The sequence below is a fragment of the Rutilus rutilus genome (genome assembly GCF_951802725.1).
Source record: "Rutilus rutilus genome assembly, chromosome: 8".
In the NCBI taxonomy this organism is placed as follows: Eukaryota; Metazoa; Chordata; class Actinopteri; order Cypriniformes; family Leuciscidae; genus Rutilus; species Rutilus rutilus.
Window position 1 is genome coordinate 12,027,409 of NC_140222.1, and position 27,594 is coordinate 12,055,002.

The 27,594-nt window shown below is 36.6% G+C and overlaps 1 protein-coding gene across 1 annotated transcript in view; it reads left to right on the plus strand.

The window, feature by feature from the left end:
- Positions 1-27,371, plus strand: part of LOC311295130 (uncharacterized protein) — a 34,194-nt gene extending 6,823 nt beyond the window's left edge. The window contains exons 3-4 of the mRNA XM_084416347.1: positions 25,126-25,455; positions 27,249-27,371. Of these exons, the coding sequence (XP_084272473.1) occupies positions 25,126-25,455; positions 27,249-27,334 (416 nt within the window). The 3' untranslated portion in view covers positions 27,335-27,371. The remainder of the gene's footprint in view (positions 1-25,125; positions 25,456-27,248) is intronic.
- The last annotated feature ends 223 nt before the right edge of the window (positions 27,372-27,594 follow it).

Consider the following 27,594-nt stretch of genomic DNA (forward strand, 5'->3'; position numbering starts at 1 on the left):
GGTTCAGCGCAAAAAAGGAGGCGTGTTCTGGCGCAAACGTTCCTTCATGCTATTTTGCAGGTTTAGAAAACAATTGCGCCACTAACCAGGAAAAAATAGTTTAAAGTCAGTGGCGCGTTGCGCATGTTATTCATATGCTATTTTAAGGGCGCATGCTTGGCCATAATCAATGTAGCGTGTGCACAACGCGCATGCACTTTGATTCTCTCATCTACACAGAAGCAGCAGTTTTCATTTTTGTAAATCATACATTATTACAATAGATAGATAGATAGATAGATAGATAGATAGATAGATAGATAGATAGATAGATAGATAGATAGATAGATAGATAGATAGACACATTTACCCAAATTATCATACGCCTTTTTAACCGAAGATAATTTGGGTGGGTTAAATTTCTCCATCCCCAACGTCCCTGACGAGAGTTGCTCTCCTTGGCTGTGAACCGCTGCCGGCGCGCGCCTGGCAAATCCGCCGTTATAATAGGAATCCGCTTTAGAACAAGCGCGCATGTTCTTAAAGGGAATGTGAAATGACGCTCTGATTGGTTTATTTCACGTTACGCCCAAACCACACTTATGAATAATGAAGCTACTTCAGACCAACCCATTTTAGATTTGCGCCGGGCGCAAGAGTCATTTATCCCGCTGGTATAATAGCAACAGCGCCAAGACCCGCCCACAAAGTTACTTGCGCTTTGCGCTTTGACACTTGCGTTTCAGATCGTTAAAATAGGGCCCTCAGTCTTTATTCACCTTTTTCTCACGTTTTCTCAATAAAATTAATACAAGTATAGAATATAATAGCATATTTCTAATAGGGGCACATTGTAACGCAGTGTGGCAACATGCCCTCGCCTGCACAACTGGGATTTAAACCCGGCTAGTGTCTTCTGCTAGTTAGTGAAGCATTAAATAACTATCTCAACTGTTAAATAACATATTGGAGATTAAAATAATATCAGATTTGTCTTATTTTAAATAAACACAAAAAATAGAGATGAAAAATTAACTTAAGAAATTTACTTTTGCTATGGTTTAATAATTTTTTTATATATATATATAGTGTTGATATGGCAACTAGTAAATACACAAAGTTTCGTCATCCAAGCATGTGCGGAAGTATTTAAAACAAGCGTGTTACAACTAGCCCCGCGTTAGGTTGTGCCCCGCGCTCCCCTATGTGTGGTTTCATTCAGAATCATCTCACAGATACACCAATTCTAATTGATGTAATTAAGAGAGTGCTGCTCTTGTTCTGGTTTACTTCCGAAAGAAGAACAAGGGTCTTTACATTTAACAAGCATCAGAGAGAAAAACACATTTCTGTGTGTGTGTGTGTGTATCTGAATCATCAATCCTGAACATGTCAGAATGAGAGTCGTAGATACAAGTGCAAGTATAGCAGTTTAATGAGACAGACAGGACAGCGAAATACTCAGGAAAGCACAGTCATAGGCTGGCGAACTCAATGCAATGATCCGAAAGAGAGAGAGATAGGAATCAAACTCAGTGTGGAAACTCAGACCGGACAGCTAGTTGAAGAAAACTCTAGATCGATCTCCGAACTGCTTGGAAGCACAGACGAGATGCAGGAATGACTCAGCTTGGGACTCTGACACAGGAACTGAGAGGGAGAACAAAACAAGAGTGACGAACCGACACCAAGCATATCTCACTCCAGCTAGATATAGACAGCTGAATGACTGACTGAGTGATCAGCTGGTTAGGAAACAAACAAGCCACCACACACCCAGACCCTACACTTACAGACACACCAGACAGATACGCAAAATGAACACATGGATCTATGAACCGTGACAGAACATTTGTTTTACTTTCTGTTCATTTGTTTTCTTCATTTCAGGTGATTTTTGTCCCAGAACAAACGTCCCTTGTTGAAGGATGTCAATGAGATGTCCCTTCATCAGCCTGAGAATCCTCAGATAGATGCTGCTAAAAGGATGTCCCGTAATCAAACTAAGACTCCTCAGACAGATGTCATTATGCATGATTGCAGTTACTATTAGTATTATTAGCATTTGCCACTTGAACTATCCTTTAGAAAAAGGTGAAATCACAAGTTACAGACTCTTCATGGCAGATGTTTGTGTGCTATTCTGAAATAGCTGTATTAAAACCTCTTTACTGGTGACGCTAACACTGTGGGCCATGCTTGTGTTAAACTGCAAGTTTTTTTTTTTTTTTTTTTCACTTCACCAAAGTGTCTTCTTTTATAAGAAACCATGACTAGGACTGTAGTCATGACTTGCAGTCATTTTTACTTAGCCGACTGTATGTCATTTTCCAGTGTTGCTCAAAAATGGGGATGAAAGGAAAGAGGCTATAGATTGTTGCACTTTTATGTTGATTTGTTGTTTAATTTTTGTGATTCTTTTTTTTTTTTTACAGATTTCAGATTTCCATTTACTTCAAATTTATGCTAACTTTTATTAATAATCATATCATAGTAAATTGCATTAAAATTATAAAATGTAAAATTTATTTGTAAAATTTCAATCTAAAATCTCACTTAGGGCACTAATAGATTCTGGGCCGGCCCTGTACAGGCACTCAGTGTCCTTATTGTTGACAAAAGTGAATGTTTTTCTCTGTATTTTCTTGTAATGTGTTGTAACCTGTAACATTGTGTCTTTTGTGAAGCATTTTATAAAGATGCTGATTCATGTTTTTGCGTTTTTTATGTATTTACAAAATAAGAATTTATCGTTCTGTGTTCCCTTACACACTTCTATGTATATCTACAAAAAAAACCTGTAGATTCATGTGTAGTATTATTATAGAATAAACAGTTAATAATTCAACACTGAACACAGTGAGCCAGATCATGTTGAACAGTGTGAAGAGTGTCTGATGACAGGAATCAGAAGGCAAGAGGTTTCAGTTTGACTCTGACGATGAACTTCAGTAAAACTGAAACTGTGAGATGGCTGACGGGTTTAACTACTTATTTTCGTTATTCTGTACACTGAGAATTGAATAAATATGCAAATAAACGCAAACATTTTTAAATCACTTGAGTTAGGCTATATTTTACCATGAAATGTTGTTTATACACAATTCACACAATATTCTTCTAGTTTTAGCCATTTAACAGTCAGACAGTTACAAAGAGTATTTTAAATGTAAAAAAAAATAAATAATAATAATCCATTAAGAAGCGTTAAAGTCTTGATATGGGCCAGATGATTTATAACATTATATCATGTGCAAATACAGTGTGTGAAACTAGGAGGGTCAAACTGTTGTAGGAGGATTCACACCAGACTGAGTGTTTCAGCACATAGTTTCACCAGATACTGAACAACGGAAGAAAATGTTTCACGTGTTTGCTTTGCTATGTTTGTGCTGGTGCCGTCTGATCGGTAAGTTATAACTATATTTTTGGGGTTTAATTTAGCGAAAAAGCTGCTATTTTCTATGGCTATAGCTGTACAAATGGATCATGAATATTGTGAGATCTGCTTACTTTGAATTCAGGTCTCTGTTCCAGCTCTAGAAATGTCATAAAAATGTAATATTAAAAGTTCAATGTTAAAAGGGTGCTGATGACTGCTCGGTTGGGATTGGTCTTCAAGGAAGAGAAGAGTATAAAGCCTCACTGATCTCCACTGAAGCTAGACTTGTTTTCTGCTGGTTGGACTTGTTTGTTGTTTCTGTACATTGCTGCGGCTGTTCAGTTGTGAATTATTTCAAAACTTTTTAACCCATTTTTTTTTTTTTTTATTGTTAAAAGCTTGTATAAATTGTGTTACATTGATGTAGACACTTTTTGTGGCTGAACCCAACTGATAAACTGTCTGTTATCTGATGTTTCTCTTGTAAATATTGTAAAATGGACCAAACTTAACTTGGAAGTCAGAGTGGGTGCCTTTTTTACTTTTGTAATGATTTTCTCCTGTTTAAAGTAGAGAGGGAGTCAGTGAAAGTGTGGATTGGGCTTTTCCAATTCCTGAAGTCTTAACACTTCTGATACTTGTGTTACACCAATAAACCTTGTTGTACCACATTTCTGTTGTTTTTGGTATGTAACTTGAAGCCAAACATTTTTTTTTTGTTAACATTTTAGTTAACATTAACTTTAATGTTGCTTACCCTATCCTAGACTGGGTGAAACATATCATTAATGGAAAGTAATGGAAATCTCTAGTGAATGTAAATGTCTAAGTTTATGATCTGCATGGAGGCTTAGAAAGCCAAAACTTTGCTTTCAAATATCAGCCAATTTTTATACTTTTAAAAATACATTTCTAAAAAAAAAAAACAAGGATCTCCCGCACACTATCCGTACTTGCAAGTAAGTATCAAAAAAATCTTTATTAGCAGCGTTTCGGTCTCACAACCTTCATCAGGCATGATTGGTCGATTTTTTTTTGTTTTGTTTTTTTGATACTTGCAAGTACAGAGAGTGTGCAGGAGATCCTTGTTTTTTGTTCATTTCTTGACCTACCCCCATGGTATTTTTTCCACGCACCTATCACCTGCAGCTGTGCGATGGTGTTTGCTTTTTTTGTAAAATTAATTTCTAAAAATACAAGTTTATAAATACAGCTACAAAACTCAGTCAAAACGTGCAGGGACCCCGAGAGCATGAGAGACAGTGATAAAAAAGCGAGTTTGTTTTATACTCGTCTAAGTGTCTCATGAAATATCTAGAACAAGTAAACTTTTAAAACACGTCTGTCATATCTCACCTTTCACATTGGCCCTCATTTATCATTCTTGCGTAGAAACGGGCGTATATGTTGGCGTAAGATTATGCTTACACTCTTCTCACCGCCTGATTTATGAAGCTGTGCGTACCTTTGAAATCCAGGTGTACGCAATACCTGCGCTTGATAAATGCCGCGGCTGAAAACGAGCGTCATTAGAATAACACGCCCTAATATATTCAAGTCTCCGCTTCCCCCACGCCCTCATTTTACGCCATGGACACACGGAAGACGGCAAAGAAGAGAAACTTCTTTGAGAAAGAGAAAGCGAAACCAGGGAAGTGGAAAGAAACAAAATTGATTTCTAGATTTGTATTATTAATGACGTTTATTGTTATTTAGAAGAAGAATGTCGTTATTATTATTATTTGTATTATTATTATTATTATTATTATTATTATTTAAAAGAAGAAGAATGTCATTTTTATTATTTTGTCAGTCTGAATTATTTTTTTGGTCATTGAAAGCCTTTCATTACTAAACCCAGGCCGTGCACACCTGCCGGGCCTAACCCTGGCCTAACCATCGTTTCAAAGAATAGTACAACGGCGAGCGCGTCGAGTACTATAAACGCCTCGTCCGTTTGGGGAGGTGCGCGCGCAGTCTGCGGAGACTCGCGTTGCGGAGCCAGGCGAAAGTATAAACAATTAAGGCTTGAAACGTCAGGTAAAGCGCACAGGCTCGCAACTTAAGGAATACATATGCCTACAATTCAAATGCTTTGGTAAAGTCACACAAATTAAACATTGAAGTCCATGTTGCACAAAAATAAACACTGAAGTTTATTATTACTATGTTGTTGTTTTTTTTACAGTGGGTCATAATATATCATATCTTTTAGTTTGTCAGTGCGTTTTGTGGTGTAAGGAATTGTTTTTCTGCGCATTCCCGCACTCAAAACGTGCGTACACCACCTCCTGAGCTGGCGTAGGATTTGAGCGTGCCATATAGACGTCCATATAGATAAATCTCAAAGTCACCGTGGTTTTGGGTGTACGCCAGGTGTACGCTGGAAATTTGGTGTACGCACTTTTGATAAATGAGGGCCATTGTGTTTCTGCTGCTGTTGTGAAACTTCTTCAGTTCACATGAAAATAATAAAAACTACAGATGATTTAGGATTTAAACCAACAAAACCTCTTTATGTTCTCCAGGTGTGTTTGGCACTAAGACAAATGAAATACAGTCAGTGTCAGTGATGGAGGGAGATTCTGTCACTCTAAACACTGATCTTACTGAAATACATGAAGACGTCGACATACTGTGGACATATGAAGCTGAAAACTCTTCGATAGCTAAAATCAGCAAAGATAATCGAATCTTCTCCACATATGATGATGTTCCTGATGGGAGATTCAGAGACAGACTGAAGCTGGACGATCAAACTGGATCTCTGATCATCACAAACACCACAACTGAACATACTGGAGATTATAGACTAGTGATAAGGGGAGCGAAACTGACATCAAAAACATTCAGTGTTTCTGTCTATGGTGAGTAGAGATCATTTTTCTTTTACACTTGTTTTATACAGTATATCAACATATTGAATTGTTGAATCATTTTAAAGTTTGAGGTAACATACTGTAAAAACTCTCAATACACTGGACTGGAAATTGTTTTGTAGACTTATTCATATGTCTGTTTATCTTCCCATGTTTCTCAGCTCGTCTGCCTGTTCCTGTCATCATCAGTAACTCTTCACACTGTTATTCATTATCATCATCATGTTCATTGGTGTGTTCATCAGTGTTGAATGTGTGTGATGCGACTCTCTCCTGGTACAAAGGAATCAGTGTATTGTCCAGCATCAGTGTGTGTGATCTCAGCATCAGTCTCTCTCTACCTCTGGAGGTGGAATATCAGGATAAAAACACCTACAGCTGTGTGCTGAACAATCCCATCAGCAACCAGACCACACATCTGGACATCAACACACTCTGTCACACATGTGCAGGTACCACAGCACTGATGATATATGTGTGTGTTTACTGACCTGATCTCTGTCTTCTGTTGTAGATCACACAGATGCGTTCACTTCTTTCTTTATCATTACAGAGCCAGACACTCTCCCTCATTCAGTTCCTCCAGTCTCAGTGTCTCTGATAGTGTTGATCTCTACTGCTGGATCTCTGATGATTGTTGCTGGATTTGGGATCTTCTGGATCTGCAGAATACCCAAAAAAACTGATCAAGAAGGCAAGTGTAACCCAAACGACATGTAGTATCAAAAATATGTATTCTGTCTGTGTGTGTGTTAGTGGGGAAACATGTAAATAGCTTCACATTTTTATCCTATTGTTGGTTTTATTTATTGACTTGGTCAGTGTCTTTGTGGGCACTAGTTCATTCGCTATTGTAGGCTATGGAACTGGATTTACTGCAAAATAATAGGACACATTAGAATATTTGTCAACCAATCAGAATAAAGCATTCATCACTCTGTTGTTCTCTCATTTGCAGGGGACTTTTATATTCTGTTTGATTTAGTTCATGTTTCTCTGCTCTGCTCAGTTTTGGTTTTCTTGGTCACTGATTATCTCGTTTGTTTCAAATATTGAATTGCACACATTACTGACAGCCCTAATAACATGTTGTGTCTTGTTGTTAATGCATCTATTATTGTTGTTGTAGAAACAGTTCAGACTCCTGATAAAGAGATCATTTACGCTGATACAGCGTTCCACAAAAGAAGCACACAGAAATTGGTAAGATTCCTTATTTAAGTTGCTTTATAGGAAAACATAGTTCCAGAAAAGATAAAGTAATTTATTTTTCTACATTTTTGAGGCAACATTTCCTTTATTTCAACATTTACTCTCCTAATGCAGTGCTAAAAGCATGCTGGGAAGTGTAGATCAACAATGTAATTAGTTATTTCATCATAAGTGGTTCATTTAGTCCCAACACAAAATGATTTTAAGTTCTTCTAAGTGAACTGAACATTTGTTTGTTTATTTTAGTAGAAACTCACTCTGTTAAACCATCTGACAGCAAAATCACATATCAGATCATATAGTTAATGTCCAACCTGACATTACTTCACTATACTGCCAATATAGTCAAGTGTCTTTAGGAGTTAATTTCTAAGAGGGTCACACTTTATTTTGTTTTTTTTTAGTAGCCTATAATCATCTCCTGTATTTTTTTACAGGATATTAAAGAAGAAGAGGATGTGGAGTATGCACCTCTTGCCATTAAAACATGATCAAGCTTCAGTCTTTTTCTATCAGATCTGTGATATCACACTCAGTTTTTTCTTTGGTTGAGTTTAGGGATTGTGAGAATCACCACATGTGATAATTAAAGATTGATGAAGAAATTATCCCCTAAAAAGAATTTGCCTTGTAATACAAATCATATAAATTGTATGTTTCATTGGAGCAATTTCATGTTTGACTCGTTAAAGAGACCATGGGTCAGATTTACTAAACATCTACCAAGAGCTGCAGCGCATATTACCGTCTGGTTAAAGAATGCTTTTTAGGGTGGTAAAAAATGGCGCAAATACCAGTAAGTTGACTAGCGCAAAATGACCTTGCATAATACATTTAAATACTCTCCTCCCATAAATTGTGCATTTGAAAAGGAAACTGCATATGCAAATAACCCTGTCCACACCGTCTCTTTAGTAAATCCTGACAGTAATTTTTTAATGCCAACACTATGTTGCTGTCTGGGATGTGTCTGAGGTGAGAATAGTCTATGGGTGAAGGGTGTTTTGTTTTCCATTCGTGTTCATATGAAAACATTTCACTTCTGCATAGACAAAACAGCTCTACAAAATACTGAAACTGACAGATAAAATATCTACTAAAATCAAACAGCGATATTACTATGTGTTTGTGAAATATCAAGATTGATATTCAAGGGTATGTGCACTTCTATATACAGTATATTATACAGTATATCCATAAACTCACATACGCATGCTGTGATCCTGCAGACAAGCTCTGCTAGTTTCAGTACTTATTTCCAGATTTTGCAAGAGGAGATTTTGAAGAGGAACTATTCTTGATCTCATACCTCTTTTTTAAACAGGGCACCAGACTATAAGATTTGAGAGTATTGGCACCAGTTCCAGCAACTTTTACAGATGAAGCAACTTTTGGCAGAAGCTTTAAATGACATGTACATTTTATGATCATGTTTTTTTTTTTTTTTTTTTTACAAAAACAGTAGCTGTAAAACTGATAAATCATTGTCTTATGAGGTAGATAACAGTAGATAAAGCTGAAAATGTATTTTCCGTCTTCATTGAACATTATTTGAATTACGTAAACCATGAAGGCTGCACATCCACTTCAGTGATATAGGCCTGCTCCTCCTGTCATTTGTTCTCGTTGTTTGTCCCTGAACATTTGTTAAACTTCCTGTTTTCTTATAATGGGTATAGCAGGGACAAGGAAAGGTGAAGATCTTAGCAAGTAGTCTTTATTTAGTACTGCAACTTTGAATAGTTGTATAAGGGCAATATAGCTGTTTCCACCCACCTATTTTATGTGGTTTTTGGAATATCACATACGCGAATCTTTCATGCGCATAAAATATGATGGAAATACATGTATCCGAAATAATTTCCAGGATGCGCATGAAGAAAAGTAATGTGAATTGTGCGATGGGACGACACAGTTGGACTATCCAGCGGACGGATAGTTGCACAGCATCTGAAATGTTGTTTTAGTCATTTTGAAACACCTGAGGAAAGTCTGCTGTCAAAGTGCTTTTGTATAATTACCTCTGTTACGGGCGGACGGACACCACCCCTAACATAAATGGAGAGACGCACACAGATCAGCTCGTGTCCGACATAAGGGGTATGTTTATTTAGTAGGTTGTTCAGAAACAGAGGCAGTAATACTGAGGCGGAACGCTTTTGTTTCCCGGGGTGGACTCCTAACGTTTCAACGACAGCACGGCAGTGCATAGACTCCTGGCTCAGGCTCTGTGTGCGCGTCCAGGTGTGCTTCCGGAAAGCTTTTGTAGCTTCAGTATACGGCTGCGCTCAGGTGTGGCTCATCTGTAATTAAGAGCAGGGGAAACTCAAACACATAATTAGAACACAGCGGAGCTGAGGGACGTAACACCCCCACCCCGAAATGGTGACCTGTCGCCATACTCTAAACATAGGAAATACTTATTTTTACTCTAGCCTTCTGTGTTCAGCTTTCAGGTATCTGTATAGGCCTATGGAAACAAAATAGAATTACAGGAATGTAGTACTTTGGTGTGTAAGGTCAACTCATAGGCAATACACACTTATGTGTAAAAAAGAAAAAAAACATCGCTAGAGACTTATATTAGATTAGCAGGCTCAATAAACTAAAGTAAATCTCAGAGTAAATAACGAGTATATACGAGTATATAAAAAAAAAATTAACAAGAAAATGATTACTATTAAGCATCCACCCTAGATAACGCATCTGCGACAATATTGTCTACTCCTCGGATATGTACAATTTGGAGGTTAAACGGTTGAAGCAACAAACTCCAGCGCATTAACCTGCGGTTAGAATTGTACATGCGACTGAGGAACTTGAGTGGATCATGGTCAGTATAGACCTTAACTGGATGTATGGTAGAACCCAAGTACACTTCGAAGTGTTGAATAGCCAACACTAGAGCCAAAGTCTCTTGCTCGATAGTGGAGTACCTTCGCTGGGCAGAATTAAACTTCCTTGAGAAGAAACTCACGGGATGATTTACATGGTCTGCACCTGACTGCAACAGTACGGCACCGGCGCCTACGTTGCTAGCGTCCACAGCAAGCTGAAACGGTCTGTTAAAATCTGGCGCAGCGAGCACGGGAGTTGTCAGTAAGAGAGCCTTGACGTTTTCGAATGCTCGGTTACAGGACTCCGTCCATTCAAACTTAGTTTTGGGGCTCAATAGGTTAGTGAGGGGACAAACCACAGTCGAAAAGTTCTTACAAAAACTGCGATAGTAGCCTACCATTCCTAAAAATCGGCGTAACGCACGCCGGTCGCAGGGCACAGGAAACTCCTGAATAGCGGCTACTTTAGCCATTACTGGCAAAACATGTCCTCTACCAACTATCCGCCCCAAGTAAGTGACAGTGGCTTTTCCGAATTCACATTTTGCTAGATTTATCGTGAGCTTCGCACTGGACAGTCTACGGAAAAGCTCTTGAAGTTGTGTCATGTGTTCGGACCAGTGTGTGCTATATAGGACTATGTCGTCCAAATACGCCTCGCAATTTGCCATTCCAGCTAAAACAATATTTACTAAACGCTGGAATGTGGCAGGTGCATTCCGCATTCCGAAAGCCATAACCTTATAATTCATAAACGCATCGGGGGTCACAAAGGCTGATATCTGTTTTGCTCTTGGTGTAAGGGGCACCTGCCAGTAACCTTTTAGGAGGTCGATTTTAGTGACAAATGTAGCCGAGCCAACACGGTCCACACAGTCATCCATCCGCGGTAGTGGATAACAGTCTGGCACAGTGATGGCATTAACACGCCTGTAGTCCGTGCAAAACCTGTAAGTGCCATCAGGTTTTCCAACTAAAAGGCACGGGGAACTCCACGGACTAGAGCTAGGTTCAGCAATATTATTCTGTATCATGTACTCAACTTCCCGTTTCAGGATAGCTCGCTTTTCTAGGTTTACTCTATATGGGTGCTGTTTAATCGGGCCCTTATCACCCACGGCGAGAGGTCCCGGGTTCAAATCCCGGACGAGCCCCCAATATGTTACGGGCGGACGGACACCACCCCTAACATAAATGGAGAGACGCACACAGATCAGCTCGTGTCCGACATAAGGGGTATGTTTATTTAGTAGGTTGTTCAGAAACAGAGGCAGTAATACTGAGGCGGAACGCTTTTGTTTCCCGGGGTGGACTCCTAACGTTTCAACGACAGCACGGCAGTGCATAGACTCCTGGCTCAGGCTCTGTGTGCGCGTCCAGGTGTGCTTCCGGAAAGCTTTTGTAGCTTCAGTATACGGCTGCGCTCAGGTGTGGCTCATCTGTAATTAAGAGCAGGGGAAACTCAAACACATAATTAGAACACAGCGGAGCTGAGGGACGTAACAACCTCCCAGAAATGTCTTACACAACTGTGTTCCCAAAGAGCAGGCATCCGAGAGTTTTTTTTTTATTTTTATTTTTTATTGCAGAACTTACACATAACTACAAGCTCAGGGAAGTGAAGCAAGGTTGTATCTCTTACATCCACCCCGAGAGTTAAAAAAAATGTTACCACGTTTATTGCGTTTCTTCTGCACACTCTGAAATGCAAGAAATTACATATGACAATAACTATACAGTGGCTTCTTGTACTTAATTTTCTTAGTGATATTTAGCGCCAGTTTATCAGGAAGTGACGATTTAGTAGTTCTCTTCGACTCACTGGATGGAAACGGTGCTTTATTTGCAAATGTATTGTGTGATATTCCAATTTAACACACAAGTTAAATTCACAACTTTGGACGGAAACATAGCTGACCCCCAATTTCCACCAACTGCGGAACGGCTGCGGATCCGCTCCGGAACGGCGGAGGAGTCAATAGGTTTCCATTAAAGTTAATGTGTGTATTTTCACTGACTGCGGAACGGCTGCGTTCCGACTCCGTCCCAGCTCCGGAGCCAGTATTGAAGGACGGCGGAGCACGGAGCCGACATGCAGCGGAGCCGATCCGCAGCCGTTCCGCAGCCGTTCCGCAGTTGGTGGAAATCCGGGGTTGTTGACAACTGCTTTCAATGGAAAGTTGCTAAAACTGATCGCTAAATGTTGCTAGATGACGTCATAATGGCGTTCACTGATATATATGTATAACTGAGTCTGAAATATAGATAAGGTTTGTCCAAGAAGTTGCTAGATTTGTCTCAAAAGGGGACGTCATTAAATATAGTGACAAAATAAATACATTTTAACAATAAATTGGTAACACTGATAGCTAATGACCAACAACCACTGACTATAACACAAGGGTATAAATACACTGTGCGGTGATGCCTAATGAGGGACAGGTGAAGGTGATAAGTTGTCATGGTGATAAACAAGTGTATCTATGGAAACTGACATGACAGCAATAGAAACAAGGAAACAGGAACTAAATACACAATAAATAATCCCCCAGGGGTGACTTATTATCTGGTTACCCTGTTAAGCTTGTTAGCCCCTGTGTTTCTCTTATTGATTTGCCAGTTTTTGTAAGTTATGGGGCACGTTCAAGTTCAAAACGATGCGAAACGTTTTGCTACGGTTTCCGGGTTGAACGTCATGTTTCCTGGAAACGGCGTGCACCGGTGTGCAACGGGGTTTGAGATACGTTTTCTCTTGTTTGGTGGGTGTGTCAGAACTGCAGTCCAATCAGCAGCAACATGTATATAAAGCACGCGGTATTAAAGTGAACTCGCACAATGGGTTCAAGGAAAGTAATTTACAAATGTGTTCGATGCAGCTCGGTATACGCAACAACTGAGGATATTAGAAGACATGTTTGTCTTAAGTTTTATTGTAAAAATATAGGATATCAACATAATGATGTAGTTGTTTATATTTTTAGCTTCATTGCAAGTGTATGACATTTGGTATAGAAATAAACAATGGTAATTAAGTGCTTTTCCTAAAAATGAGAAAGAAAATACAGGGTATTAAAACAGTATGACCTACAAATAAAGTCAGTATGTGAGGCTAAATAGATGTGTTTTAGTCTGAATTAGGTAAGATGTGTGCTTCCATTTCAGTTTCAGCAATCCCTTCTCTCGATTGGGATGTTCTCTTTTGTTCTGGGCGGCAAGTGCAGTAACTGTTACATTGGGCATATTTTATAGTATTAAACACATATTTATACCGACTTCATCAGGCTCAGAAAATTCTTCACAAAGAACACAAAGAATGGTCTTCTCAGCTGTCATAGTTGCAACTCTTGCGTCATCAGAACAGTGTGTTCAACGCATCACCGTTTCTTTTTAAAAAATGTTGTGTGACGTTTTGTCGGGGCTGAACGCAGCCCTGGTTTGATTATTTTTATGTTCCCTTGTCCCCTGTGTTCCTAGTTTTTTGTTGTTATTTTTTATTTATTTATTATAAACACCTGCCGTTAGATCTGTGGCTAAACCTACCATTTCGTCAAGAAAAAATGAGAATTCACTTCAAGTTCCTCCATGTAAAGAAACTCCTGAAGAGGACAGTGCAGTGTGGTGGCTGAGCTGGAACCTGAGAAGTTGTGTTTCCAGGGGGGAACAATCTAGTGGTGCCCCTCTAAGAGTACATGATGCAGGTGAAAAAGTTTGGAGAAGATCTATTGAACAAGGTCTTTCACACATTCAGCTCAAATTCAAACTTGAAGACACAACTGAACAACACTTAACTTAAATTATGTTGACAACTTTGAAGTTGTAAAATGTCATTATTGTGAGTAGTATTGTGGGTAAGTGCGTGCACTAGATTTCACTCATCTTAAAGCCTCTTGTCCACTATCTAGCCAGGATAATTTAGATGCAGCCTTGGCACTTCACCAGGCGAGGTCGCTGTTACTGAAAGCTTTGAGTAATGAACCCATTTTCAAAACAGTTCTTCTAGTGGTTCAGTGCTTCACCAAAGCTTCATTTCCCATCACTACTGATTGATGCTAAGCTTAGTATGATTTGTGTTGACCAATTATTTGAGTTTGAAAGGTGTGTTTTAAGTTTGTAACTTATAATTTATTGTCAAGGCATTTGATTTAATTGATTATACTGTAGTTAATATGATGATTTGTGAATGAGATGTTGAATGTATTTTTATTTATATTAATGTATATTTTTTTGGTTTCAATCTTTCTTTTAAATATTATTAACCTACTGCAACTACTGCTTGTACTACTGCCTCTGCCAATACCCCTGCAAACAGAAGGAAATAAAAGCTGTAAAGTTCAATGAGTTATCCTCTTGCGTCCTTCATAGTCTGAATGCCATCTCAAGTTTGAGAAGAGCTGAAACAAAATTCTGGAAAACTTGACACCTACCCATCTGCCTTCTTTGGCTCCCGTACATTACACCCCCCATTCACTGTTCCTCATTGACTCCACAATTTGCAGTGACATTTAATGATAATTCCTATTACAATATTGTATTCATGACTATTTTGTGAACTTGTATTTAGTTAAATGAGGACATCCAGTTTTTGTCCAGATTTGATTCAGTCTGTTAGCTGCTAAAATAAAATTTTAAAAAAAGAAAAAAATTACAGTCACTTCTGATTTGTTGTGATGAGATCCTATATGTTAAATGTTAAAAGTGAAAGTTTATGTTAGTAAAAAATAAAATAAAATAAAAATCATATTCCAGAATGTACAAGGACAAACAATGATCACTCTACAAAAGATTCAATGTTAGCTTGAATAACTCGATGTTGAGATGCAAGTGTTCATTAACCAGGTGTTTGCTTTTATTCCAGAATAGTGCTATACATGAATCGCATGCAGGGATTTCGTAGATATAGGAGCAGGTAAGGGAACACAGAAAAGCCAAATCTCATTCCGTAAATACACAAAAAAAATCCATAAACTTAGCAGTAAAAACATGAATTAGCATCTTGACAAAATGCTTCACAAAAGGCACAATGTTAAGGGTTACAACACAAGAAAGTACAAAGACAAACATCCACTTTTGCACACGTCAAAAACAATAAGGACATTGAGTAGCCTGTGGCCCAGACACTATTAGTTCCTGTATTAGCGACTATTAGCGAGACTGTATATATTAAATACGTATATTTAATATGAACTGCAATTTACTACGACATGAATATTGATAAAAATGAACATAAATGGTAATTAACAACTAGCAAATACTCAAAAGAATTAAACAACAAATAGACATAAAAAAGCAATAAATTAGCCTCTTTCCTGTCATCCCCATTTTTGAAAATAACAATCAAATTTAATTGTTTGTAATTCATGACTACAGTCCGAGTCATGGTTTCCTTTAAAAGAAGACACTTCAAGTATAAAAACTCCTTACACACACACACACACACACACACACACACACACACACACACACACACACACACACACACACATATATATATATATATATATATATATATATATATATATATTTATTTGATCAAAAATACAGAAAAAATTTAATATTGTGATATATTATTACAATTTAAAATAATTGGTTTTCAAATTATTATACTTTAAATTATCATTTATTTCTGTGATGCAAAGCTGAATTTTCAGCATTATTACTCCTGTCTATCACATGATCCTTTAGAAATCATTCTAATATTCTGATTTATTATGAGTGTTGGAAACAGTTCTGCTGCCTAATATATTTGATGAATAAAAGGTTAAAAAGAACTGCATTTAACACATCCTTGCTGAATAAAAGTATTGATTTATATCAAAAAAAGAAAGAAAAAAATTACTGACCAGTAGTGCATATTGTTGTTTCAAAAGATTTCTATTTTTAAAACATTTTTTTTTTTTATTCATCAAAGTATCCTAAAAAAGTATCACAGGTTATGAAAAAATATTAAGCAGCAGAACTATTTCCAACTTTGATAATGAATCATCATATTAGAATGATTTCTAAAGGACTGGAGTAATGATCCTGAAAATTCAGCTTTGCATCACAGAAATAAATTATAATTTAAAGTATAATACATTGAAAACCAATTATTTTAAATTGTAATAATATATCACAATATTACTGTATTTTTGATCAAATAAATGCAGGCTTGATGAGCAGAAGAAACTTCTTTCAAAAACATTAAAAATAGTAATGTTTCCAAACTTTTGGCCTGTACTGTATATACTGTATGTATATATACTGTATATATATATATATATATATATAAATAAACAAATCTAAATTTATTTAAAAGAAAATACACTGCACTTTACTTGGTAAAGAGGTTTTAAAACAGCTATTTCAGAATAATACACACAGATTTGCCATGAAGAGTCGGTAATTTGTGATTTCACTTATTTATTCTAAAGGATAGTTTAAGTGCCAAACGCTAATGGTAAAACTAATACATATGGTAACTGCATAATCATGCATAATTAACATGTTATGGTAATGTATATATATGTTTTATAATGTATTAATGTATAACTGCATCATGATGCAGGCAGTGAATGTTTAAATTAGTCCAACATAACATGTTATGAACTATTACATTTATTTTTTCACAATCTTGTCAACTTTATTATTGTAAACATTGTAATCCAAAATACTAAAAAGTTCATGCTTCATTTAAAATTACTAAAAGGCTGTCACTCACTCTCAGTTCATCGCAATCTCAGAAAGCTTCATTATAATCAACAAAGCTGTCTAACACTGCACACTGAATCTCTTATTTATATCATGACTGCAATGTGTTTGTTATATTAAGAAGATTTGTGAGCGTGAAGAACTCGGCAATGAACAAAAACTAAAGAATTTTGAGTGGAATCTTACTAACTTACACCTCTGATTGGCCACTCAAATTCTAATGTTTTTGTGCATATGATTCGGCGAATAACGCTTGCAGTAGACAGTCGGCAACAGAAGCTCATTTGTCTTACCACTTGTCTCTTCGTTATGGACAGTCGGTGACAGAGGCTTGTTCTGACCACTTGTCTCTTCGTCATGGACAGCCATCAGAGGCTCGTTCTGATCATTAGAAACCTCTTTAGGGACAGCCGCTGGCAGACGCTTGTTCTGATCCCAGAGAGCAGACACCCTTTTATCAGCATCCATCTGTGGATTCTCAGGCTTATGAAGGGACTTAGTGAGACTCTTTATTGAATTGTCAATAAGGGACTTTTGTTTTGTGTCACCAATCTCCTGAAAGAAAGAATACAAAGTCACAGTTAAAACAAATGTTCATGATTAATGATTCAGTTACACACACAAAGTGTGTTTGTCCCTCTGATGTTTACTCAAAGTAAAGACCCCTGTTCTTCATTCTGAAGTAAAACAGCTCAAAAGCAGCACTCTCTTAAATACATCAATTAGAATTGGTGTATCTGTGTGATGATTTCTGAATGAAACCACACATACATTCACACAGAAAACACAGGTGAAATTATTTTTCCTAATTTACATCAGGGATAAAAAGACCCTGTGCTGTTGTTGTGACCAGTGATATACTGTATGCAAACATCCAGACACCGCATACACTGCTGAGAGCGAGTTTAGATGAATTCGAAAAAATGTGCTGCACACTTTCCTCTCAATAATAAAACATAAACACTCAACAAAAATTAAAGTCACACTTTAAACATAATCACCACTAACCAAGGGAGTTCAAAGCAAGCGGTTTCAAACTCCCGAAACAAACTTTGTTTTGGCCTGATTTTGTTTGAAATGATGTCACCAATTCACTTTGTCAGTCTGCTGTAAAAATTTTTTTTTTTTTAGATAGATTTAGTGCTCACATTATCTCACCTGATCATCATTGTCTGATGTCTTGTCTACTGTTTGAAAAACACATACTTTGGTCAATTAGAAAACAAATACTTTAACATATTTCTAAAGATTATGTTTGCACAATAAATCTCATATTCACATTTTGTATAATCAGCTGTATGTTATACTTGCCATTTTTTCTTATGCAATATTAAATCACAGCAGCGACTGATACAGTCACAAACAGCAGAACAACAGCAACACTTATTCCTGCTATAACAGCTGAAGATGAACCTGAATCTGGAACAGATGAAGAAAAACAGTCATTAATAATAGAGATCAACTGGTAATGGATTTTACCAATACTGTTGACTGATAATTACATCTTTCTATTTACAGTAGAAAGGTGCATGATATTGATTTAAAGGGGTGGTATAATGCCATTTTCACAATAAGTAAAATAAATCTCTGATGTCCCCAGAGCGTGTATGTGAAGTTTAAGCTCAAAATACCCCACAGATATTTTATAGAACATATTAAAGTTGTCTCTTTTTGGGTGAGCAAAAACACACCGTTTTTGTGTCTGTCCCTTTAAATGCAAATAGCATATTCTGTCATGATAATCTATAAATCACGTTTCCGGGGGCGGGGTTTACGTAAATGTTAGGGTTCATGATGTCACTAACCCGAGAGGAATGTGTGAAGTCCCTATACCAGCCGTTTGTTGTAGTCCTATTTTCTAAACAATTACTTTAAAAGAAAATATCTCCTTTTGCTTTGAACTTTTAGCATTGTAACTTTGCAGATGTTGTTTATACTAAAACAGCAACATTACACACTGACTAAAGTTAGAAAAGTTAAATCATAATCAACCACCCCTTTAACTTGTAAATTGCGCCATCTGGTGTGTTTTTGAGCAACAGCAGCTAAAACAGCATCAGCTCTGTGAGCTCAACAGAAATCAATATTCACAGGAAAACTGACAATTGAAATTGAAAATTGATATTGAGTCAAAAAACTCACTTTTTTCAAACAGGCCACAATTAAAACATTTACTGGGTTTCTAAAAATGCTCAAAGGCAAATGTACTTAATGACTAAATGAGACTCACCAGTGACAGAAACACTGAAGCTCCTAATGATGCTGAATCTGCTGCTGTTGATCTGTAGTTTATATTCTCCAGAGTCTGTGTTTCTGGTGTTTGTGATGGTCAGAGATCCAGTCTGATGATCCAGCTTCAGTCTGTCTCTGAATCTCTCTTTACACTGAACATCTGTACAGATCTTACTCTGATCTCCAGTGATTTCAGCGATGAGAATGTCATTAATATACCATGTAATAAAATCATTTGAGTTTTTTATTACACCAGGATCAAAAGTGACAGATTCTCCCTCCTTTCTCTTCACTTCTTCTCGTTCAGCAGCAGAAACACCTGAAACACAAACTAACAGATGCTGGAAGGATCTTGTTTTGAGGGACAGACACACAACATGAGAGAACGGATTATATGAAAGACATAAAACAAGCTCTCCTGACTTTCAGTCTGAAAAGCTACATTTATTCAAATGTTTTCCTTATAAACATATTTTACATCTAATCCTCTACACTATTCCTGGAGAATAAAAAAAAAAAAAAAAAAAAAACACTGAGTATGAAATAATAGATGGATAGAAACTGTCAATCATGTGTACCAGAACAAAACCAACTGTGTAATCTAACAACCAATGGAAAACCTAAACATTTTCAATCAAAATGTATATTTAAATCTACAATTTTCCCTTTATCAGTTAATGTGTTTTGATGAAATTATCTTTATGGGTGATTCTTAGACTATGGGCACTTTTATGTACTTTGGTCATATTTTTAAAAATACATACAATTTTGGACAAAATCCTCTTTCTTTTTCAAACTAACAATAAAACCTCCTTAAAAACTTTTTACTACCTTTCTATTATGATTTCTTCATACGTTTCAACCTCCTTTTAGCTGTCAAAATCACTGTTTTCTCCTTGTCGCACACCCAGACTTTTTAACTTCAACAATGAAAATACAGTTTAAAAGACTTATCTGGTAACTATTAATATACTTAAATTAAGCACTAGTAAAATAATTAAAATACATTATAGTATTTAATGTGAGACCACCATCAATATTACTTTTTATACAAAATATAGCTGTCACACAGTATTGGTGTCATTTCCACCACAACACTGTAATGTCCCTTTAAAAAGTTTGTGTGAAAGATTGTTTAGGTGGTTTCTATGGAAATGTTCAGAGACATCAGAGCACATGTTGGACATGGAGGCAATTTTAAATTTTCATCAAGAACAAATAAGAAAAATCAAGGTAAATATTGCTTGATCAGTTAATATATTTATTCTACGTCATTTCCAAACATGCTGTACCTTCAAGGGTGTTTTTAAAAAGTTAAAAATTTTAAGTTAAATAAGAGTATTTTACATACATGAAATGCTAAGTATTAATTCAAAGCTAATCAGTGCAGCTATCTTCCATTTTTTCACAAAAAACTACAGAAATGTCATTTCCACCACAGTCATTTCCACCACACTGCCCTCTGTGGTGGAAATGACAGCATGTGGTGGAAACATGCTGTACCTTCAAGGGTGTTTTTAAAAGGTAAAAATTTTTTAAGTTAAATAAGAGTATTTTGCATGCATGAAATGCTGAGTATTAATTCAAAGCTGATCAGTGAAGCTATCTTCCCTTTTTTCACAAAAAACTACAGAAATGTCATTTCCACCACACTGCCCTCTGCGGTGGAAATGACAGCATGTGGTGGAAACATGCTGTACCTTCAAGGGTGTTTTTAAAAAGTAAAAAAAAATAAGTTAAATAAGAGTATTTTGCATGCATGAAATGCTGAGTATTAATTCAAAGCTATCAGTGAAGCTATCTTCCCTTTTTTCACAAAAAAACTACAGAAATGTCATTTCCACCACACTGCCCTCTGTGGTGGAAATGACAGCATGTGGTGGAAATGACATTTAAGATTACAAAGTACAATTGATATGGATTGCAAGAGTAGATTGACGTTGTGAATTGAGTTTACTGAGTGTGATGAGTTTAAGAGTTTTCAAAATATATTTTTCAAATAAATATTTCTCTAAATATTACTGTTTCTCTACATTCACGTTAATTCATTGTCATTTCCACCACCACCCTGTCATTTCCATCACCACACACATTTTTTAAAAACATTTAAAAAGTTCTCATCACACATTAAAAATGTATCCACAATTTACGAGATCATGCTGTACTTAATATAAAAATTCAAGTTATTTATTTTCTAATAAGCTCTTGCCCTAACCAAAATTAAATTTCAGAGTGTGACAGGTGTACAGTTCACCATTTGGTCCTTAGGGCAGTTAATTTATCTCATTGACAAATGTATAATTTTTGTACATTGTGGAAAAACTGATAAAACTAGTTAAAAAATGATCTTAGACAATTCTTGAGTGGCATAAGTTATTCTGTTTTTAAATAACAGCTGTATATAGAGATGTGGTGGAAATGACATTTGTTCATTGCAGGTCGGAAAAAATGTAAAATATTAACAATTTCTCTTGTAATCTAAGTTTGTCCTCTTACAGACCTTAAAACTAGACAAATTATTTAAACTTATGAGACTGTGTTACGTGACTTTTGAACAAGTTTTTTTTATTCAACTTCACAAGCCTAAAAGTGCCCGTAGTTGAAGAAACGCCCATATACTGTATGTGAATTAATATACAGGTAAAGAGAAAAAAAAAAAAAAATCACTAAACACAAAATATGATGTGATTTAAATGTACAAGACTTCCTCTCAAACATAATGACTCACCAGTGACAGAAACACTGAAGATCTTTTCACTGTCGCTGCCGCTGGTGATCCATAGTTTATAAACTCCAGCATGTGTCTTTCTAGTGTTCATGATGGTCAGAGATCCAGTCTGATGATCCAGCTTCAGTCTGTCTCTGAATCTCTCAGTATCTTCATTACACTGAACATCTGTACAGATCTTACTCTGATCTCTATTGATTTGAGCGATGCGGATGTCATTATAATACCATCTAATTCTGTCTTGTTGGTTTGTTTGAACACCAGAGTTTAGAGTGACTGAATCTCCCTCCATCACTGACACTCGGTCTATGTCAACACCAGAAGCTCCTGTAGAAGAAATGAATAGTTCATTATGAGCTGAACAACATTATACAACAGGAAAGTGCTGTGAAAATGTTTGTCTATCTGTATGCATAATGTAACATGCAAGCAAACAGCAGAAGAACATCACTGATTTACAGCAGAGATGCCCAATCCTGTTCCTGGAGCTCTATGTTCCTGCAGAGTTCAGATCTCCTGATCAAACTCTCCTGAAGATCTTAATTATCTGCTTCAGTTGTTTTTGATCGGGGTTGGAGCTGAACTTTACAACAAGTTAGATCTCCAGGAACAGAACTGACAATCTAAAGAATTTCAAAAACACATTGTTCACAGAAAGGTCACTTCACAACAACCTCATTTAGACACACAAACATCACAAATCAGCGTTTTAATCTCAACAATGACAATCCACAAAATATTCAGATAAACTCTGAAAATCACAAAATAAGCAACTTATGTTACAACAAAACAACAGCAAAAATAAAATAAAATAGTAAAAGAAAGAAAACAATAAGACAATTCAACTCAGCTGCATGATTAATTCATGCTGCAATGCATGCTGGGAGTCACCAGTGGGTGCTTCTTAATACTCAAATTGATGTTTTCTCGTTTCCTCGCTCCTCCGTCCTTCAGCCCATCATGATCCAGAAACCGATCAAAGAAAGCTATCCTTAAGGACATCTCTCTAACTGTACTGTGAGGATCGAGGATCAAGGAGTGATGAAGCTTTAGGTGATGAGTGAGGATACACGGGTGTCTCCTATGAGGAAGTCTTTCTTGTCCAGAAACCTGATGCACACAAATTCTCCTCCCCTTCACACCTGTCACAATCATTTTAACATATGCTTTACCTTTGCAGTTTTAATAATCCACACATCCTACATATTACAAAGATTTTTGACAGATTTTGCTCATCTCAAACAAGCCTAAGGTTTGGTCTGCTAATGCCACTGTCTCAGTACATTAAGCTACGTTAAACGTTTTTCTTTTTTTTTTTTTACTTTAAGTGTTTTAGAATGTCACGTTGTTGTCTACATCACCCTACATCCCATAAAGCCTAGGGATCCCCGTTTGTTCATTACTTTCACTTTGACTAGTGAACCAACTGCGTCTCCAGGGAGCAGAAGAAAGACACATTATTGAATCAGAATATGCATTCACTTGTCTAAAAAAAAAAAGGTGAAAATAAAGGTTATCTTTGATTTCCTCGCAGTGATCTTATTTTTATACGACCTCGAAAATACATTGGTTTATCTCTCTTTGGATCAACTAATTATAAATAAATGATCATTATTTATTATTGCTGATAAATTGAAGTGAAATCTGTTTGTGATAAAACAATGTGGGCATACATTGTTATAGTTTTAAACACGTTTGATGGCGCGGGGACACATAATCGAGTGCTGCGTTTCCTCCCACAAATAAAACATCGTAAACCCTACAAAATAATATTATATTTCCAACAATTTTAATCGTATGCGTCAGAGAACATGCGAAGCGTCACTACGTCATCGCGCTACACTGCGTGGATAAGCATCCCAAAATATTACTTTCACTTTAGCATCGACGTGATGCAGAGGAGGACCAGAGAATGAAGCTTCTTTTTATTTTGCCTGTATTGCTCTTGTGTTTACGCAATCATGGTAAGATTTTAAGCTGTTATAGTGTCTCTTATCTAATCTATTTATATTCGACAGAAATGCATTTATCATTTGTATTTTGCAGGGTTTTTTTTTTTTTTTTTTTTTTGACCATTGTAATACATTTAGGTTTAAATCCTACCCTGTAAAAGCTCATTTCAGGGAGTGGCATTCAGACACACAGATCAAGTATCAGCGTATGAATCTCAACAATGATGATATGAAATGAAAAGCTTCATGCCTGCAGTGCATGCTGGGTATACCAGCACAGTACAGAACTCATTGGTGCTTCTCATTTCTTATTTGTGCGTCCTCGCTTCCTTTCCTCGTGTATCAGCTCCACCGCCATTAGGATGTGAGGGAAGGATGCATGGAAAGAAAATGAATTCGGACATCTTATTTGTATATTGGAATATACTTGACTACTTGATCACTTGTGGCTGGTCGTCAGTTTGTGTGTAAATGTACATTTTTGATAAATGTTTTCCACTTATGATGTCATTTCTAGAGAGAAATTATTGTAGTCATTAATTATTTACTTAGTTTTCTCCTAATTTTGCTGTAGATCATTAAACCGTAACACTACCTCAGAAGTGTGTCTGAAATCAGTTTCGCGAGTAACCTTCGTGTGCAGACACTGCTGGCAAAGTCATTGCCTGATAGAGCAGTGAGGCAACAAGTCACTGCCCACGTTTTCGGACGCAGCCGAAGACTCCTGCATAGGAAACACCTGTGTATCTTCACTTCTTCAGTGCAGTTAGAGAATTGAGAAGTCTTTAATGATGGGGTCGTTGTGAAGTGAACTTTCTGTGCACAATGTGTTTTTGAAATTTGTCAGATTGTCACAACATTGCTGGATCTCATACTGTAGAGCCCAATTCTGTTCCTGGAGATCTAACTTCTTGTAATGTTCAGCTCCATCCATGGTCAAAAACTACTGAAACAGATAATTAAGATATTCATGAGTCCTTGATAATTACAGACAGGAGTTTTTGATCAGGATTGGATCTGAACTCTGCAGGAACGTATATCTCCATGAACAGGATTGGGCTATAGGATATACACATTCCCTGCTGTAAATCAATGATGTTCTTCTGCTGTTTGTTTGCATGTTACATTAATATTTCTCTAACTGCAATCTTTATGATGTCTAGAAAAACATTGTCACAGCACTTTCCTTTTGTTTAATGTGGTTTGGCTCATAACGAACTGTTGATTTCTTCTACAGGAGCGTCTGGTGCTGATACAGTTGAAGTGTCTGTGATGGAGGGAGATTCAGTCACTCTAAACACTGGTGTTCAAACAAACCAACAAGACAGAATTAGATGGTATTATAATGACATTCGCATCGCTCAAATCAATAGAGATCAGAGTAAGATCTGTACAGATGTTCAGTGTAATGAAGATACTGAGAGATTCAGAGACAGACTGAAGCTGGATCATCAGACTGGATCTCTGATCATCACAAACACCAGAAACACAGACTCTGGAGTTTATAAACTACGAATCATCAGTGGCAGCAGTGACAGTGAAAAGATCTTCAGTGTTTGTGTTCATGGTGAGTCATTTATGCATTCATGTTTAGTGAGATTTTTACAGTGACATTCAGAAGTTTTTTTTCCCTCTATAACTGTATATTAATTCGCATGCAGTATAAATATAATTTATTTAAAGGAACACGCCAACTTTTTGGGACTTTAGCTTATCCCCCAGAGTAAGATAAGTTCATACATACCCTTTTCATCTCTGTGCGTGTCGTTGTGGACCCGCTTATAGGCGCATATTAGCTAACTAACTAACGCACTGTTAATAACAAAAAAATAAATATATAAATACTGCGCCATTGACTTTAGACCAGGTTTTTGCCGGTCAATGGCACAGTCTATTTCAATGTCTTCAAAGCAACGCGCCAACAATGTGCCTGAACATAGACCAGCAGCCCATGGGCGCACAAATAGGTGAAAATGCTATTTTGCTATTTAAACAACGTGGCGCAGGATGTGAATATGATAAATGAATATGAATATGCATTTACATGTCGTTGGACAATTGCAAGCGTTTTACATAAGAGCAGTGAGTCATATTACTCAATTGTTTTGTTTTGAGTGATCAACTCACTTTGTTCAATTCGATTGTCAGTGACAGAAACAAATCAAAAGTTTTCACAGATTTCATGGGTCCTTGTGATACAGAATCATTAACTGTAGGCTATTAATCTTGTCTCACATACTTTAAAATGACTATGCGAGTCAATATCTGATTCTGAGGTAACAATTGTTTGTCGAACAAGTTGCCAATTTTAGTCTGTATAAGTTTAAAAATTGTTGCTACGAAAAAAAGTTATAATTATGCTAATTCAAACTAATTATTAATAAAAAAAAATAAAACTATATAAAAACGTTCCTTAGCGAGGTAGCCTTAGCGAATTTAAACATCTCAAAGGCAAGAAGCTCATGAAACAACCCAGCTGAGCAGAAACAACCCAGCATTGCAACCCAGCAGGTTTAACCCAACAACTGGAAAATTAAAACTACCCAAAGGTGTTTAAAAATGTGATAAAATAACCCAACAAAATTACCCAATAGACTTGACCCAGCATTCTGGGTTAAAAAACAACCCAGCATTTTTTAGAGTGGAGGTTTTGGTGAAGTGTACTAAAATAAACATTCACATGTACCTTACTTCTTCTCACCCCTGATTCCTGATATTTTAGAGGACAATTACTCAAGAGTTTCTCCCTGTCGTTTCAAAGAATAGTACAACGGCGAAGTCGTACATCTTTGGATGCGGAGCCATACAGAAAGTAAAAAAAAAAAAAATGCTATTAACACGGCCACACGAAATGGGGTCTCGCACACTCAACATGCACGACCGCTCAGTTCTCTGAAATGCTCTGAAAAATGTATTCAATTTATGAGGGATTTTAGTGTTTTAAGTGATGTGCAGCCTGTACATATCTTATCACATAGTTTTCACATAGGGTTTCAAGACCCTATAAATCGTCTCAGTAAATGTTTTAATTGTGGCCTGTTTGAAAAAGGGAGCTTTTTAACTCAACATTAAAAAATAATCATCTTCTAAAGAGACTTACAATTTTGAAGTCTATTGTTAATAGCAAAAGTGCATAATATCAGTCAGTTTTCCTGTGAACGTTGTTTTCTGTTGATCTCACAGAGCTGATGCTGTTTTAACTGATGTTGCTCAAAAACACACCAGATGGTGCAATTTACAAGTTAAATCAATATCAAGGAACTGAAAATAAAAATATGTTAATATCAGTGAACAGTATTGGTAAAATCAATTATCAGGTGATCTCTAGTAATAATGACTGTGTGTCTTTATTTGTTCCAGATTCAGGTTCATCTTCAGCTGCTATAGCAGGAATAAGTGCTGCTGTTCTGATGTTTGTGACTGTAGCAGTCGCTGCTGTGATTTAATATCGCTACAGGAGATATACACCAGTGAGAAAAAAATGGCAAGTATAACGTACAACTGATTATACAAAATGTAAATAGGAGATGTATTGTGCAAATAGAATGTTTAGAAATATGTTAAAGTGTGTATTTATTTTCTAATTGACCAAAGTAAGAGTTTGTGCTTTTCAAACAGAAGACGAGAAAACATGCAAAGTTCATCAGTTCATCACTGTGTTTCACAAAAATTATATTGTATATAATGCTGTAATATGTTACAAATA